Source organism: Aotus nancymaae, unplaced genomic scaffold, assembly GCF_030222135.1.
Source record: "Aotus nancymaae isolate 86718 unplaced genomic scaffold, 86718_ANA_hifiasm-v0.15.2.pri h1tg000007l, whole genome shotgun sequence".
In the NCBI taxonomy this organism is placed as follows: Eukaryota; Metazoa; Chordata; class Mammalia; order Primates; family Aotidae; genus Aotus; species Aotus nancymaae.
In genome coordinates, this window is record NW_026988418.1 from 20085026 (window position 1) to 20104537 (window position 19512).

At 36.8% G+C, this 19512-nt stretch overlaps 1 protein-coding gene across 10 annotated transcripts in view; it reads right to left on the reverse strand.

Annotated features, from left to right (window-relative positions):
• Positions 1-19512, reverse strand: part of FYB2 (FYN binding protein 2) — a 106626-nt gene that overhangs the window by 36469 nt on the left and 50645 nt on the right. For 9 of the 10 annotated variants that reach the window (XR_010341190.1, XR_010341191.1, XM_012442796.2 and 6 more), the window contains exons 5-10: positions 12607-12716; positions 6777-6811; positions 6450-6476; positions 4054-4085; positions 2061-2157; positions 219-378 (exon numbers count right to left, since the gene is read on the reverse strand). Coding sequence is in view for 8 of the 10 variants with exons in the window: in XM_012442796.2 (XP_012298219.2) it covers positions 219-378; positions 2061-2157; positions 4054-4085; positions 6450-6476; positions 6777-6811; positions 12607-12716 (461 nt within the window). In the remaining 2 variants the exon portion in view is untranslated. The remainder of the gene's footprint in view (positions 1-218; positions 379-2060; positions 2158-4053; positions 4086-6449; positions 6477-6776; positions 6812-12606; positions 12717-19512) is intronic. The other variant, XM_012442794.2, reaches the window with a different exon arrangement.

A 19512-nucleotide genomic window follows, 5' to 3' on the forward strand; every position in this document is an offset into this window, starting at 1 on the left:
ACCACACAGCTTACTAACCAGTTAGATTTGAACTCAAGACTTCTGCTTTTAAATTCAGTGTTTTCTCCACTACTGCATAGCTCCCTCACTAGGGCAAGTTGCTTGGCACATAATAGATGTTCAATAAATATTGGTAAAATAAATTAAAATTTTGGTCATGTTCAGCTTAAAAAAAAAATTGGTAATGATGAAGAGGATCAGGAAGAAATGCAACTTACAGTGGCCTTGGGAGTTCCTGGCCAACTTTGGGCCCTCAGGGCAGGGATTTGTCTGGATGACATCAATCATGGCCTCCTGCTTTCCAGCCAACATGTTTCTTCTACCCATGTGGACGTTGGTCATCTGGAGTTTTTCAGGTGTCCCTTCATAGGCATCTGCCTAAACATATGCAAAAGGAAGAGTACTGTAGGGCTCTGACTTACCTAATCGGTTCTTTGCTTACTCGTACAGTTTATCATTCATTCCTCAAGGATAGCAATTATTTATCATTTATTTAACATTAAAATAATATCTTACTAGACCCTAAGTTTCCTGAAGGTGCATACTGTATTCTTCATTACCTCTGAATGTCCAATGAATGCCTGGCACAGAGGCAGCTTGCAGGAAACAGTCAGGATATAGAGTGTACCGACTATAGCGCAGGGTTTTTATATTCCATATAACTTAATCATCATGATACCCTATGAGAAAAGTATCATCAGTCCTCTTGATAAAGAGTTTAGAAAGTTTAAATAACTGGTCACTGGTTCCACTGTTAGTAATCTACTTAGGCAGGACTTGACCCTAAAACCTTGTTCTGAGGGATGCAATGTATTCCTTTTCATTTCCTTCTTTTTGCCTACATTTTGTTTTCCCACTCACCATTTTTCTGTTCCCTGTCACTTCTTTCTTCACTCCCTTTCTCTAGCATTTTTCAAGCACTTACTGAAGGCAAGACAACATGCTAAGCTCTAGAAGTAGAGACAGAGTTTCTTAATACATTAGTCTTGGAGATAATGCATGCAAATGATTAATTAGGGTATAATGTGATAAATGTTTTTTACAGCAGTATTGCTCACTGTCATGGAAACAGAAAAGATGAAGAGGTTGGTTCTCTTGGCTGGGAGATGGGTTAGAGAAGACCTTGAAAAGCAGATTTTATTAAACTGTATTTTCCAAATATCAGTAGGAGATTGATAGAGTGGATAAAGGAGTATCTGGCAGATACACCAGCACAGGAAATGGCACAGGGGATTTGGGGAAGTGTTCACGTCCTTATAAGGGTAGCAAGGAGGCTGATGGTAAGGGAAGAATTGAAGGAAAAAGATAAGGGAAGACAGCCTGGAGATGAGGTTGAGAAAATAAACGAGAATGGGGCTGAGTTATGAAGAGTCTTGTATGCAAGGCAAAGAGTTTGGCCTTTAGGAGTCAGGCAGGGGAAAACCCTGATCAGATTTACGTTCAAATGCTCTGAATAGACTGACAGGAAGAGATCCTGAAGAGACAAAAAATTAAGAGTATTTTTGGCAATCTAAGTATTTTATAATTGTCCAGTGAAAATGAGAGAAGGGTATTGTCCTTCTGACTACAACAGAGTAGACATGAGGATTGACTATGATAATACATTTGAAAGTACTTGTGAAAAGGTAATGTAATTAATAGATATAAGGAGCGAATTATCCTGAGTTTTGGGTGGGATCTTGGGCAAACTGTCAGAAGAATAAGAGGACAGGCATTCTTTTAAGTCATATTACCAAGAATTAAATGTATAAATGGGGGGAAGTGACAAGAAAGTAATGAAGTCAATATTTTGTACAAACACAGTGACCATCATCCTTCAGTGTAATCCCGTAATGAAGGCAGCCCCTCATTCGCCTAACGTATGCTAAATAACATTGAACCATTTCTGAAACCCAGAGTCACTTCATAAAAGAAGGAAGTGACTTTGTTAGTAGTTTAACCCCGTGTCTGGCTTATGCCACATAGCCAGCATTGAAAAAGAGCAGAGCTTATGATCTTTCATGCTAATATCCTTAGTCATGTATCTCTCCTGCCCTCTCATATGCTCCTGATCAAAGTACCTTGAAAGCATGGTTTGAATGTGGTTCCTTTTCTGTGTTTTTAGGTTCCAATTCACATGGCTCTTTTTCCTTCATTTTTTTATCTTCATGTTTAGCACTGAAATGTGAAGAGATACCAGGGGGAAAAAATGAAGCTTAAGAGAGTTTAAATCATAGTGTACTGATCAATCCTAAATAAAATGAATGGAAAAAATAGATTTAAACAAATATGAATCATTTTTCTTAGATGAAGGGACTAGGATCAGATTGATTATATACAGAGCTTCCCTGAGTTTCTGTCTGTTCCAGTTACTGCAGAGTGTCAATTACTGCTTAAAATCTTCTAACTCCTGACTGCTTGTAGGATAAAACTTAGGTTTCATTGTGATCTGGCCCCGGCCTTTCTTTCCAAACTCATCTCCTGCTGATTTTTAACTCCACTTTTGCTTGAGTCTAGACTCTCATAATTCCTCAAACCCACCACTCTATTTGAGCAACTCTTTCTTTTTGTTATTATTATTTTTAGATGTGCCTTCCACATCTTACATTGCTGGCAAATGCAATGCCTTTCATGATATGTCTAAATCATCTTACCTCTGAGAATGCTTCCCTGATTCTCTCAAGCAGTTATACCTTCTCTACTCTTCTAACAGTTCTTCTACATTGTCTTACAATACATCTGTCTATGACTATCTCCAATTTCTCCACATTGCCTTGTCAACTACTAAAAATCAGTGCGGTGTAATCCATGGTAGGAATAGCTGGTTTTCGTGCCTCACTTCTGTGTTGTGAAACTTCCATAGCAGTGATCATATTTTATTGTGATTTCCTATTTATTTGGTCATTCTACCCTCCAAGTAACCCCTTGCCCCCAACTACTCTAGCTTCCCCTCGCATCTTGGATCAAGGGTAGAAACTATGTCCTATTCATTTTTATACCTCAGAATCTAGCAGTGTCTGAAGAGTAAAAGCTCAAAAAGTGTTGAACTAAATAATTAATCATTTGACCTGTGCCTACCATGTGCCCAGCACTGTGCTAGTGCTACAAGGTATTTATGAGAGTCATAAATTTAGGGATAAGCAGGAACTCAGGGAGAGACGGTAAGGTAGCCCACCCAGCTAAAGCAGATTTTCTCCATGATTCAACACTTACGTTTTTAGACTCAACAAGGAAATTTTGATATTTGCTTCTCCAGAGCTTACCAACCATGCTTTTTCTAATGTAGTAGAATAAGTCCAGGGAGGAGGGCTAGAAACAGACTCTGAAAAGGCAGGTAAGAGCACTGCTATGTGCCAGGACACTGCTGTGGACCCAGGAAGTGTGAGAGGTACCAGAAACACCAAGAACAATAAAACGTTGGCCCTACATACAAGGAGCTCCCAGAGAAGAAGGGGTGAATTGGCATGTTAGCAAACTACATACAACGCCATTTATGCAAACATATGTGTGGCTTACAGTGGCACCACAGGCAAGGGACTGGTTACTTCTCTCTGAGGGAATGAAATGAAGGAAGGGTTCTTACATGAGTGGATGTTGATGGATTAGTAAAAGCTTGCCAGATGTTAAATTGGGGTGAATGAATGACTTAAAAGAGCAAAGACAAAGAGACTTTAAACAGTAGGGTGCATTTTGGGAATTGTCAGTTCTTGGGAATTCATGTTATTGTTATTTGCCTGTTTAATTATGTGACTCTCCTACTAATTTGGGAGCTCCTGAAAGCAGTAGCGAAGTCTCCATCACTACTAGAGATGGAGTGGTGAGTACATATCTGGCACACGTTGGGTACTCAGTAAATGTTTGCTGAGTGCAGCATGGGCTAGAACGAGATCAGAGGTGGAGACAAGGCAGGATCACGGATCACTTCCTCCGTACTAGGTACCTTGCAAGGTGCCAGGAAAACTGAACCAGGCTAGTTCAGTTTGGAAACATAACTGGCCCGTAGAAGAAAACAAGTTTGGTCATCAGAAAGTCAGTGGTTGGACAGATGCTTTTCTTTTTGAAGATAAAACTCACCTAGATTCTGGATAGGGGAAATTCTTCCAAGGCTGAAAGTAAAGAGGAAAATGGTTATTTTCATAAATTGACCTAAATCAGGCTCTGTTATTTGGTTACAGATCATTAGAGACTACACCAAAAGGTGAGGGGGATGAAGCCTCAGTATAGAGCAAAGGCAGACACTGACCACAGAAAGTTCCAGGAACTGTTGCAGTGGGGCTGAAGATCAATCAGAAATGAAAACAAGCATTTCTGAAGTTATAAGACATGCCCAAAAGCATGTATGTTGTGACTCAGAAAAAGTAATTGCCGTATGCACACCTTTCCAGGAACGCATCTGTAGCGTAAAGAATTTCTAAATCCTATGAGAAAATATGAATTTGTGGTATTTAAGCAATATTTCAGTGGGCAAATTGGTATTCAAAAGTGCACAAGTAATGCTGGAATTTCTCCCTTACTCACTAATCATGGACTCTGTGATCACTGCTCAAGTCTTGCGTGATCTATATTTGGCTCCATTAAAATTATGTCCCAATAATCACAGTGTAGCCCCTCATTTATTCAGTGATCATATATCTGGTGCCATTCGTTATTTGAAATCTGTCTAAGAATCCTGAAGAGAACAGAAAGTACCTAAGCATTTAAAGTGCCATCACAGAATCTAGGCTGTCGCTCATTATACTCTCCTTTGAGGGCAGCCTTGCAGATCATTTATTCAGGGACTATTGGTTCTCATTTTACACATAATTCTAGCAAATTAGATGCAGCACTGGTCAAATGACAAGTCAAACAGACCTTGTTTTATATCTTTATTACATGATTTACAGGTTACTAAACCTCTCTGAGCCTTAATGTTGTCATCTGTAACATGGGAGCAGTGATACCAGCTCACAGGGTAACTACAAGGATTAAGCACTACTCTCTATGAACAAGAGCTGTCACGTCAGAGGGACTTGGTACGTGCTTGGCCACATGAAAACTCATTGCTAGACACAAAGATACTGACAGTAGAAAAAAAAGGAGAAAAGAATACAGAAAACTGACTTGTGATGGTGTGGTGGGAAGGGAACTAGTTCTTCTGTAAAGGCTCAAGAGCATCTCATAAGAAGAGCATCAACTATGTCCACTCAGTCCCTTTTATTCAAGAATACTCCAAGTTATTAAGAAAGGAAGACATCAGATTCCACTCACTGAGCTTAAAATACAGAGATGAATACAAAACATATCTGAGAGTTAAGAGATTTAAAAATTAAAAATAATCTTATGTTTTACTTAAAACATAAAATTGGGATAAAATGGGATAAAATTCAGTTACTTGGAGAGTTCACTTGTGCAGAACAGTTTATTAATTGTTGATGTTGCCAGGTACCTGAAGGATTTTAATAGGCTATTTCTACTCCCATTAATAGAAATAATAATCATTCATATTTTTCTAGTGACAAAGTGTATCCACAAATGAGTAATTCTTACCAGCAAGCATAAGAAAACTAAAACAGAGAGATGAAGGATTTAGACTAAATGTATCCATTGAGAAAAGAGTAGAACCTTAACTGATCCCATTAAAATACTAGGTAAAGGCCTTCTATGAGCCAGGCACTGTACTAGGTACTAAAATACTGTGTTTGCCTTACTTCTTCCAGATAGTCAGTGAAACAAGTATTGGTCACTTTATTTATTAAGCATCTACTACTGCAGATGCAGTAACCACAAGACATATGCTTCCTGTTCTCATGGAAAATACACCTTTTCTTTTCTTTTTTTTTTTTATTTTCTTTTCTTTTCTATACAGGGTCTCAGTCTGTCTGCTGCCCAGGCTAAAGTGCAGTGACATAATCTCAGCTCACTGCAACCTCCACCTCCTGGGCTCAAATGGTTCTCCTGCCTCAGCCTCCCAAACAGCTGGGACTATAGGTGTGCACCACCATGGTTGGAAAATTTTTGCATTTTTTTTTTTTTTTTTTTTTTTGTAGAGAGAGTGTTTCACCATGTTGCCCAGGCTGGTCTTGAACTCTTGGGCTCAAGTGATCTGTCTGCCTTGGTCTCCGAAAGTGCTGGGCTTATTGGTATGAGCCACAATGCCTGGCCAAGAATACACCATTTTACAGAGGACATATCTGAGTCTCAGAGAGGTGAAATGCTCTGTTCCAAGCACTTACTAATAAACTGTTTACCTTTATTAATCTTATTTTCATTCTTACAAGGACCTCAGATGTGAGTGCTCTATTATCCCCACTTTGCAGGTGAGGAAATGGACATTCAAGGTCACATAGCAGGAGTTGAGATTGAGGCCAGCAGTTCTGCCTGGGTCGTAATATTAGAGGTTGCTATGCTGCCTCCAGGTGGCACCTGGCACCACATCCAGCAGGAGCCCAGAAAGCATGCCTTAAGGGGTCTGAAAGCCAGGATATACAAACCTGGATTGTGCCACAGAACTCTTCTCTCTGAAAGTCACAGTTAGAGAGAAAGTCACAGTTAATGAAAGCTAGTTGTCAGTAGCCACCATAGAAAAGGGCTGTGGATAAATTGGGACCATTTCCTCCCATCCTATCACACATTTTTGTCTCTGACACTAACAAGGCTCAGAGTTCAGATTCTTAGAAGCTGGAGTCTGGAAAAGCCTCAGAAATAGGAGGAAACATGAAAACAAAGATGTTTCTTCTCTCATAAAACATACTACTTTAGAATCAACCTCGCATGCTTATTTTACTTTTAGTTATAAAGTTGATAAGGAGAAACAATACCTTTTGGAGTTCTTCAATTCCAACTTCGTAAGTTGCTAAAATAAACATAAAAAATTATTTCAAGGCAGTTTATCCACCCATTTCTTATAGTACCCAGGATTAAAGCAGTTATAAAAGATTGCAGAGTTCAGTTTTCTCACCTTTTAGAACATCAGACTATGTAAGGCTCTAGCTACAAAGTTTGGAAATTATGGGGTCAGTGATCATAGTTTTAATTTCTGTGGGGATTTCCAGAATGGAATTTACAGTCGATGAAGCGTGTGAAACCATTTCAGTTTCCTGTTTTGGCAAACAGATACATACTCCATGCTTAAAAGAAAGCACTACAATTTAGTGGCAGCTCAGAAGGCAAACGTGAAAGGAAAGAGAAAGGAAAAATCTTAAATCCCACTTCAACAAAATGAATTCTCTATCATGCCCCAAAATGCAATGTTCCACAGCCATTTTTATTTCCTTAAATACAGCTTGAAAAGAGGAGCCCACCAACTAAGGCTGACCCACCTTTCAATTTTTTCAATACTTCTGGGGATTTTATTTAATGACATCATGCCAATCTTAATTACAGTGATACATCACTTAACAATGGGGATATGTTCTGAGAAATACCTCATTAGGTGATTTCATCATCATGTGAATATCATAGAACACATTTACACAAACCTAGATGGTATAGCCTACTACCTACCTAGGCTATAGGGTATGGCCTATTGTTCCTAGGCAACAAACCTGCATAGCATATTACTGTAGTGAATACTGTAGGCAATTGTAACACAATTATAAATAGTTGTGTATCTAAACATAGAAAAGGTACAGTAAAAATACAGTATTATCATCTTATGGAACGACTGCTGGATATGCAATTCACTGTTAGCCAAAACATTGTATAGCACATGACTATATTAACAAATACAAGTAGTGACAAGAATTTGAGTTCAGACACAGTCCTGCCACTTCCTACACAGGGTATTTCAGACAAATTACTTCATTTCTTTGAGCCTCAGCTTGCTCGTCTATAAAAATGAACCAATTGGTACCTGCTTTACAGAGTTATTGGGGAGATTCAAGGAAATGATGTAAGAAATTTAATATACTTAGCAGAACACTGGACATTGTATAGAAAATGGCAATTTTGGGGGGGATAAAACTGCTTGTTTGGTTTTTCTTTGCTTAAAAGTTATTTATAAAAGTTTTCTCCCTACTGTTAATGAACATATGTGCATAAAAGTAGGACTTCTCCCTCAGTTTTTCTCTTTCTTGCTGCTAAAGTTCTGAAGCTTTAGAAAACTGACCAAGTGACATGTTGCATTTCCAAGCTTTTATTATTCTAAACATATAATATGCTGATAAAATAAACGAAATGCTAGGTTTTCTTTAGGGACTATCAACATATAACTGTTGGCACAGATCTAAAATTCTACATGGATAATTCATAATATGTTTTTCAACTTGGGTAATTGTACACATAATACCTTAAATTGGGTAATTGTACACTTATTAATACTTTAAAAATACCCGTTTGTGATACAGTTTGCCCAGTATCAATTCCTGATATGAATTTGCTTCCCCATTTAAAAAATGGTAATCTCCTTCTTTCTACCCCAATTTATTTACTTGTCTATGCTTCTCAAAGAACTAACAAATCATGATCTCATTTGCTTCTCCAAACCTCCTGGGGATGGATATTATTACTTATTCTATCTTAGAAATGATGAAACCAAGGCTTGGAGAAGCCTTACTTGCCATGGTTAGTAAACAAAGATAATACACATTCAATTAATAATGTATTCATAATGTTGTTACTGCTTTTTTTTTTTTTTTTTTTTTTTTTGAGACGGAGTTTCGCTCTTGTTACCCAGGCTGGAGTGCAATGGCGTGATCTCAGCTCACCGCAACCTCCGCCTCCTCGATTCAAGCAATTCTCCTGCCTCAGCCTCCTGAGTAGCTGGGTTTACAGGCGTGCGCCACCATGCCTAGCTAATTTTTTTTTTTTTTTTTGTATTTTTAGTAGAGACAGGGTTTCACCATGTTGACCAGGATGGTCTCGATCTCTCGACCTCATGATCCACCCGCCTCGGCCTCCCAAAGTGCTGGGATTACAGGCTTGAGCCACCACGCCCGACTGTTACTGCTTTTTAACAAAGTGGAGTTTCTTTCATGGTAAGCTAACCTATCAAAACTTAGGTAGGAATTCCAACATATATTTCAAGGTAGGAATATAGAGGATAAAGGGTCACCTCCCAAAGGGTCAGGAATGGACTAGGAATTATGACAAGAGCATGAGAGTCCTTGCTACTTTCTGCACAGTTATATAACCCTCTCTCTACTGACTAGTTTTATCATGGGGGCAGAGAAAGAACAAAATCTGAAGATGGTCCTCAGCAACCTCCAACTGCTAGTGTCATAACATGGTCATGTCTTCACAGCCTTTTGTGCCTTCTCCTCATCCTGTCTGTGTAACCTTGGAAAAGTCCCATCTCCTCTTTTACACCTGGAGGTGAAATGATTATTACTAATCAAAATAATAATTTAAAAGAAACATTTTTTATACTTATAGATAGCAGGCACTATGCCAAGCATTTAAATGCATTATTTCATTTAATTCTCATGATGATCACTACTATTATTCCAATTTTACTGACAAGGAAACAGTCAGTGGGATAAGTGAAGTAAATTGCCCAAGATCACTCAGGTAAGAAATGCTTTCAAATTTTCTTCCATCCATAGCTTTATTAAATGGAATATTATGCAGAAGCATAACGGAACTCTGTTTGAAGGTATCTCCAAGAGTCTCCAAAACTCTTCAAAAAATACTCTGGACCTAAAAGTACAGTCTGCAAAGCACTTGTCTATATACCTCTGAGGACAATTCTGCAGAACTTTTAGAACAGCCTGAATCATGTATACCCAATGCCAAGTTCTGTATAAATGAAACCTCACCAAAGGCACTAGTGCTGAGCTAAGCACTAAACAGGGATGGTCTTCCCTGTTTTCTTGTCATTGTTCAAGGGACAGAGTTACCCAATGGCAACAGCAAAAGCCAAATACCTTGACCTCTTTCTCCTTCCTTCCCGCTCTCTCTCCCTTCCCCCCTCTCTCCCTACCCCTTTGAAAGGTATCATTTAGATGTCTCATCTTTGGTGTACAAAAAATAAAGAGGAAGGATCCATTTTAAATAACTTTTGTATAAGGTGTGAGACTTGGGTCAAGGTTTGTTCATTTTCATTTGTCTATGGCAATTGCTTCAACATCTTTCTTTAAAAGGCTGTCTTTCCTCTATTGAACTGCTTTTGCATCTTTGTTAAAAAAAAAAAACAATAAAAGTTGGGCATATCTGTATAGGTCTATTTCTGAATTCTCAATTCTGTTCCATTGTTCTATGTGTGTCTCTCTTTGCCAATACCATGTAGTCTTGATTACTACACTGATACTTCTTAAAAGTGGTAGACTAATACCTCCTTTTTATTTTTCAAAACCGTTTTTAGCAATTCTAAATCCTTTGCCTTTCTATATGCATTTTAGGATAATCTTGTCTGTATCTGCAAAAAATCTTACTGGGATTTTTATAGGAATTTTATTAAACCTGTATATCATTTTGAGAGAATTGACATTTTTGCTGTCAATTTTACTGTGTTGAGTCTTCCAATCCATAAACATGGTATGTCTCTCCATTTATTTAGATGTTCTTTGATTTAATCAGAATTTTATAGCTTTAAGCTTTTAGGCCTTATCATACTTTGTAGGATTTAAATATAAATATTTATCTATTTTTAAGCAATTATAAATGATATATTTTTCAATTTCAGTATTTGTGTGTTCATTCCTAATATACAGAAATACAATTAGTCTTTTGTATGTTTATTTTGTATTCTACAATCTTTCTGAAATCATTTATTAGTTCTAGGAGGGTTTTTGTGTGCTTTTTTGGTAAATTCCTTGGGAATTTCTATCTAGATAATCACACCACTGTGAATAAGATAGTTTTATTTATTCCTTTTCTATCTGTATACATTTTGTTTCTTTTGCTTGCTTTATTGTACTAGCTAGAACGTCTTGCACTATGTTGAATAGGAATGGTAAGAGCAGACTTTCTTGCCTCTCTACCTTTCAGAGTCCTCTAGTCTTCTTATGTTTGTTTTACATATATAATGTCTGGGGCTTTTAGTTGTACTTAGCAAGATCAATAGGAAAAAAGTACATCTGTTCCATCTTCCCAGAAACAGAGGTCCACTTCACCTGAAATGCGCTACTTGCAGCGGGGTGGAGTCTAAGGATGTCACGTGGTACAAAGAGAGCAGGCGCTGGCTCTGATTGGAGCATCCCTTTGGCTCTGTGAATTCTTAGCCTTGTAGAAGGACATATAGTTGGAATTTGGCCCAAATGCTGCCCACAGCCTTTCTTTTCAAAGTGTGATCTGTAGACCAGCAGCATTGGTATCACCAAAAACTTGTTAGAAATGAAAAAATTTCAGACCCCACGTCAGAGCTGCTGAACCAGAATCTATATTTTAACAAGATCCCTGGGTGACTTGTGTGAACATTAGAATTTGAGAAGCCCTGCTCTAAAGCAGGAGCCTATATACTCTGAGTATAGGGCAGCATTGCCTTTTGGGGGTGCTGGGCAGGGTCAAGAGTTGCTCTTCCTATGGCCAGTATTTTAAAAACCATTTAGGGGAATTTAGATTGCCCAATCTAAAAGAGAGGCAGTTTTTCTAATAGTTCTCCAACTCTTATTTATTGAGGGAGAAGAGGGAAATTTCAGTAGGTCCTGATCCTTACCTCATGAACTTCCTAAGTATGTATTCCCAGGAAAATGACTTTCTTTCCCAGAACCTTGGGGTTCTTGTTTATACAATGAAGAAGTTGCACCAGATGAACTCTTTTTAACCCTCCTTCCAGGGAAGCCAAACTTCCTTGAATAAGACGTAGCACAAACTTGTAGAAAGAGCATGGAATTTAGAGGTAGCCTGAGCCTGTTTCACATTATAACTCTATTCCATGTTATTTTTATGGCCTCATGTAACTCAATCTTTCTGATCTTCAGTTTCCTGTCCCAAACATTAGGGGTGATCAAACCACTCTATCAGCAGGGCTGTACACAGGGAACCTAACACAGAACTACAGTATCCTATAGTACAAGCTCACTAAATACTAGTGTTTATTCCAGCACTAAAATGTATGCCTTTTATAGAGAACTGGCTGACACTATAGGCAGAACAAGGACATTGCAACTTGTAGAAATGCTACAAATCTCTGTTTCCTCATCTTTTTACCCAAGAGGGTCTCTTTACTCACAAAAAAGTCCTGAGGATTGTCAGCAATGTCAGAGGCAGGAAGACTTAGCTCTGAGCCAGTGGTCAGATCCATTAAATAAATTCCCTGCTCCTATTCAGACTGAACACAGGGGCCTATTTCTCATGCTCTGTTATCTCGCTCTCCACACACCAAGTAACCAGGGGACTTCAAGAAAGACACCAGGAGAAGAGAGATGAAGTTTCTATAGGAAGAGAAGGAAGAAAAATGAATCGTCATATCTTGATTTTCCCTCCCACATATCTATAAAGGCAAAGCAGCTGAGTCGATTGGTAAAGGGGAGAAAAGAAGAGGCTGGGAAGGCAGCAATAGTAGTCATGAGATAGCATTGATGCCCAGCTGGATTTATATTTATTTTTAAGAGACCAGACAAAAAAAAGAAGAAAAAGAAAAAGAAATAAGATGGTAGTGCAGGATGGCTGTGCATTTTTAAACTTACAGTTAGCTAAAGGGAAAATACCATTTTTGACACATTTTCATTTCACACAGGGTTACAGTATTAATTGGCTTAGCAGACTTACGATCAGCAATTTCTTTTGCAGTGCACAGGTTAATGGAGTTGCCAGAGTATCTCAGATATGAAATTGCTGCCTCATAATTATGTGGTTCTTCAAATTCTGCACTGAAAAGCCTGGAGAAAAAAAGGTTACTTAAAATGTAACATTTTTAAAAACACATTTTAAAAGCTTTTTGTATTTTTTCCTCATTAGAGAAATAATATAAGTATGTATTATTATTAAATATATTAACTATGGTGACCTAAGCATATTTGGGAGGCACACACCCCTACTCTAAATGCATAGGAATTCTAGATGAAATATAGGAATGCAAATACTTTTATAAAGATGATACAATCCACATAGAAATCAATAAAGTAAAATCCCCAGGTGCCAGACACACAGAGGAAACTCACAATTAAAGATGCAAGTGAGAACTGCAGTCAAGGGACACAAGGGAAATTGAGACCAGATAAAGAGAAATCTTAATGACTGGGCAGCTGGGGATGGAATGTCTGAGTGAGAACCATAAGCCTCATCTGAATGGGAAACTGAAATGGAGCTATCAGCATAAAGTCCATTGTTACAATATGCTGTTCCATATGTAAAACAGGTACTAAAACATATCCGTCCACTCTCCCGGGGAACGAGCTTGGAAGTTAGCTATCTAACTGTGGGTATAGGAACTAAAAGAGTCACCAGTGAGAAATCAGAAACTTAAAAATGCAGCACCAAATACATAGGTGGGGTTTAATACGCAATCTGTCTATTTCAGAGACACAAAGCCAGAATTGATGCTTGAAATCCGAATTCCCCTTGTAAAGGCAAATCTGAAATTATTCTGTAAAGATGTTTCCGTAATCCATGGCACCTGTAGTTTCCAAAGAAAACAAATTCTCACCAAAACAAGCTGACAGTGAAAACTGAAAACCATAAAAGGAAATGATCGGCAATAAGAGAGTCAGAAGGTATAACTAATGGGGTACCTAAATAATAGAATAACATGAAAGTTAATTTAAAATATATGTGTAGTAAGTGTTCAAAGAAATAAAGTGAAGAATAAAAAACATTAGGTAAAAACAAGAGACTGAGGATAAAGAATACCCTGTAGATTTGGAGAAAGGAGAAAGGAGTTAGAGAAATCATAAAATATAGTTCTTAAGATAAAAAATTTAATGTGGAGGTTGAACGGTAGACTAGATGCAGCAGCAGAAGGAATTGATGAACTATTATTATTATTTATTAGTATTACTATATATTTTTGAGACAGGGTCTCACTCTGTCACCCAGGCTGGAGTGCAGTGGCACAATCTCAGTTCATTGCAGCCTCAACCTCCCAGGCTCAAGCAATCTGCACACCTCAGCCTCCTGAGTAGCTGGGACTACAGGAGCGTGCCACCACACCTGGCTAATGTTTTTGTGGAAAGGAAGTCTCGCCATGTTGCCCAGGCTGGTCTCGAGCTTAAGTGATCCACCTGCTTTGGCTTCCCAAAAGTACTAAGATTACAGTCATGAGCCACAGGCCTAGAATTGGTGAATTATTTAGATATGAGAACATTGCCCAGAATGTAGCATAGAGAGATAAACAGATAGAAAATATTTAAAAAGAAGAGATAGGGAGCATAGAATGAGAAAGTCCAACATACATATATTAAGGATTCTAAAAGGAAAGGAGAAAAAAAATGATGAAAAGGAATCAATATTCAAATTATAATAGCTAACCTATTATTTTCTATCATAATAATATGGAAGGTAGTGGAAGAGGGCTATGAAAATTATTCTCAAGTCTTTGCATTATTTAGGAGTAGGACAAAGATTTTAATTAACATAAGACTGTAAATTATAGATGTCAAAATTTAATTGTAACTATTAAAAAGAATAGAAATAGAGTGTTCAACTTCTAAACTAGTAGAAGAGAAATATGCAGTGAGAAGGCTTAAATATTTTTTAAATGAAGGAAGAAAAAATACAATTATAGAAATTGCATAGTAAATCTTAATTGGGAAAAGTCCAAATAGGTCAAGGATTGCAACAAATGCAGATAGATTAAGCTATTCCAATAAAATAAAGAGTATCTGAATTGATATATTTTTTAAAAGCAGCAGACAAGCCAAAGATCCAAGATAAATGGATGGAAAAGAGATAAAAACCAAACAGTACCAAGGAACACTGAAGTAGGTATATTTATATTAGACCACCTTTAGTGTGACTGATGAAGAAAGTGAGAAAGGGTACACAGGAGTGCATCCACACGTAAACAAATTAGAGATAAGCAAGGAGACAAAACTAGAGATAGTTTTAGGCTTTTCAAAATCTAAGAAAATGTTATTATCTGCTCTCTACCAGTAACTTTAAAAATTTAGAGAAAATTGGCAAATTCACAGGAAATAGAAAATTACCATACCAACTAAGAAATATAAAAACTAATAGCCCAGTAAATCATTAAAGACCTTTTATCAGTAGTACACACCTCCACTCTTCCCTCTACCCACCTCCACCCTAACTTGCCTCTCTTCTTGTTCTCTACCAAATAGTTTTATAGGTAAGTTTTAATGAACTATTTTAGATGATAGAAAAAGAGGAAAAGCTACACTACTCATTTTAAGAGGATAATACAATTTTGATAGGAAGACCACTAAATGATCAAAGAATAAGAGAAAATATAGCCTAATCTCACTTAAGAGATTATAGCCTCAATTTACTAAATAGTGAAAAGTGAATTAATCAGTATTAAAAATAACTCAACAATAACTAAAATTTGTTCCATTTGATGGCTTACCATCAGAAAATATATCATTGTAATTAATCATATTGTTTCAATAAAAGTGAAAAGGTTATTTTAATATGCAGAAAAGCATTCCAGGGAGATAAACTTTCTTTACTAAATTACCCTCCAACAAATATCAATACTTAATGGTAACGTGTAACAAAGAGTATTTAGAGTCTATCAGGAACTTCGGCAATAAGGAAAAGACAAACTCATAGAAAACTGGACAAAAGTATATGCCAGTCATCACAGAAGAGTCCAGTTGAATAGCTTATAAAGGTAAACTCCCAACCTCATAGTGAACAGAAAAATGGAAATCAAGATAATGAAAATTTAGTTCACACTCATCAGATTAGCTAGAATCCCAGTTTGAAAATAATACCTTATTTGGCAAGAAAATGGAGAAACAGGAAATCTTTATACTGCTTTGAGAGTATGAATTGTCACAACCATTTTGGAGAATAGTTTTCAATATCTAATAATACTGAAGTTGTTTATTTAGTGTTGTTTAGCAATTCTACTTCTAAGTAAATAGTTTTGAGAAACTTGCTTATATTTACATACAAACATAGGAGAATGATTACTGCAGCATTATTTGAATTGGTAAAAATTTACAACAATCTGCATGTTCCTCAGTAAGAAAAATGCATAAACAAATTGGGATGTGTTCATATGATGAAATACAATACAGCAATTATGAACAAATGACATATACATCAACATAGATAGAATATGAAAACACACCTTTGTAAAACAAAAACAGTTGCAGAAGGATAACATTAGGTGTCATTTATACAAAAATTTAAAATACCATATTCTTAACAAACATATGAGTTTATAGCTCAAGTGTAAGAATATGCTAAATGGATACACTCGTAAATTCATGATTGGAGTTGCCTCTGCAAAGGGAGAAAGGGAAGTGGAATTATGGAGTGAATTCATAATTTTCTCCTCTGTACTATCCATATTTGGTATGAGGAAGTTAGTTTCCATTTGCTATAAATGCAGTTGAAGGGGACTAGAGTTAGGGTTAGGGCTGGGCTGAAGGTTAGGTTAGAGTTGAAGGTGACTTCAGCTGCATCTATAGCAAATGGAAAATAACAACTACATCACAACAAATGTGGATAGTATCGAGGAGAAAAAAATTACACATAACTTCCACATCTTAATACAAATGAGGTCTTAGCATTTGATAGTCTTCCTGATTTTTCATTTATGTGTATATTCTTACAGTTGTTATCATAGATGGTGAAAAAATTGTAGTTCTCTCTTTTTCCCTTCATTTATTATAATCATAGCACATTCTACCCAATTGTTTTCTCTTCTTTGTTTGGCTATTTTGATTATTTTCTATTTTTCTTTTGTGCCTATTCTATGTAATAATTCTAAAGATGTAATAGTTGATTTTGCTGAAAAAAATCATGAACTCCAATGCAACAGTAACTTCTTTAATATTTTTGTTCCCCTCCCCCTTCATCAAATCAAGAGAAACTTTCTTAAATTATAGTCTATGTCACATATCTCATGCTTCAGTGGCCTATCAATCTCATTTGGTCTATGGTAGATTAATTTTATTAATAATAAACAATTTGGGGAAAAATTGAAAGAAGTTGTCTAATCAATTTCTTGGACTACTTTGGTCAAAAATAAATAAATATCTCACTTCAGATAATTACAATGAAAATTTTACCAAATGTTTACAAAAAGGCACCTTCAGGATCAATTTTCTTTACAGAGAATCAGTTCTGGGATTATTGTTACGAGGAAAAAAGAAGGTTGCTGATGTATTTTAACCTCCTTTTTTGCTACTCTGCGAATGTCTTTTACCTTTATCCCTGGTCCATTAAAACTAGATCTGAGATCCACCTTGATTTTATACAATGTGGATCAATATAAAGAACTTGGATTGGAGGAAAGATATAACTCTATGATTTAAATCTATCTATGCTTCAACTTCTTTATTTCCACATTTATGAAAAATGTCTACAGGACTATAGACTGTATACTGGGAGGCAGCACAGAATATGAGGCAGACCTTGAGCGTGGGGTCAGACAGATCTGAATTTGAATCCTAGCTCTCTTCTACATTCTAGTTATAAAGTACTCGGTAAATAACTTAAGCCTCCATTTCCTGCTCTATAAAACAGTTGCAATAAAATCTACTTTAAAGGTGTATTATGGATATTGAATGAAATATTTGCCCTCTGCACACAGGTATTCCACGAAAGCGTGCTAGTAATATTAGTGTATCAGAGGACAGAAATATTGTATTATAAAATGATAAGTTTTGAGCTTTACATCTTGTAAAATTGTTTATTAGTGGCATAGCATCAAGTTTCTATCTTTTCTTACTTCCTTACAGAAAACCTCTAGTTATTTATATACTAAATTATAAAACTTTAATGTTTGTTAGTGATATCTTCAACATTATTGGTGTTCAAGAAGCAAAATCGGCTCCTTCAATACAAGTGTTAAAGATTATTTACAAAACCAGAAGTTTTCTAATTTTCTAAGTTTGGACTCTGGGAATCCTATCTTCAAAATAAATGTTTAAACAAATGGGATCTCTCTAACAAGTGACCTCTCATGGTTGTTTCCACTTGCCAATCTACCTCTGGTCCACAGTCCTAAGAGGCCTCTGCAGAACTCCTCATTATCCTTTGGAGAATAATTAGTTAACCTCTGTATTAAGCTGTATGCTCTAGAGAAGTGGCTCATGCATCTCATTCAAACATCTGTTCACTTGGTCAAACGGAGCGATTATTAATCACACTAATAGCTACTATTTCTTGAGGGTTTACCATGTATTAGACACTGTACACAAATTCATTCTGTGCACCTCTCATTGAATGTGTGGTCTTGAGCAGTCACCTAGGTTCTCAGAGCCTTCATTTCCTTGTGGGGTCACTGTGAGGGTTTAGTGTGAGAATAACTGAATCACCATGTGGGAAAGGCCTGACACGCAAATTTCCGTTCTTGTCTTCTCCTGTGCTACACTGTATGATGATGACTCAAAAAGTTTCATTGCAAGAAAGTTCCAGAAGATCTAAAGAGCTTGCATTAAATAGAAAGATTGGGACTTGAACAGCAAAACCTGTTAGCTATACCTCTATATTTATTTTGTTAGGTTGAAAATGTAGTTTCTTTCACTCATTATTTCAATGAGCCATGCATTTTGGAGACAGGATGAACAGGAGTAGCTTAGTCAGCATTTGCTCTGTGTAACATTCTACAGGTTCCTGGTGACAAGGGAGTGTGACACCATCTGATTTCTCAATTATCCAAATCCCAAACTGAGCAAATTTCTATTTCCAATAAACACTTAAAAGTAAGAATACTCTACTCATATCCCTTCAGCTAATAAATCCTTCCCTTGAATGAAATGATTGGTGATTAGACTTTTAAAAGTGACAACCATGCTAAATACAATGGATCTCAAAATGCATTTGTGCCAGGTTCACAAAAATATATGATGGATTTCAAGGGATTTTTTTCATAAGCTACTAAAACTTTTTATTCGATAATAGTTAGAGATGAACAATCAATGAATCAGTAGAGCAGAATGGTTCAGAGGGACATAGGCTTCAGAAACACAGACGTGGTAGTGAATCTCAGCTCTACCTGGGTGGGTGGTTTGACCCAAGTCTCTTCACCTTTGAATCCTCTTTATATGAGAATGAAATGATATGATTTATGCCATGATTAGAGCAGCGCTTGGCATAAAGCGTTTGCTCCTTCTGCTTCCATTACGACTGCTTCCATTTGTGCTTCGACTTCTACCACCACCTCCACCACTACTGCTCCTGATTCTACCATTTTTATAGAACGCACACATATGTGTGCATATACATACATCTTTATATGTAATATATATTTTTATTTGTGTATGTATGTGTTTACACACAACCCTACCATATGTACCATAACCTTACTGTGATGGTTAATACTGAGTGTCAACTTGATTGGATTGAAGGATGCAAAGTATTGATCCTGGGTGTGTCTGTGAGGGCGTTGCCAAAGCAGATGAATATTTGAGTGGACTGGGAGAGGCAGACCCACCCTCAATCTGGGTGGATACAATCTAATCAGTTACCAGTGCAACTAGAATAAAAGCAGGCAGAAAAACATGGAAGGACTAGATTGCCTGAGTCTTTTGGCCTCTA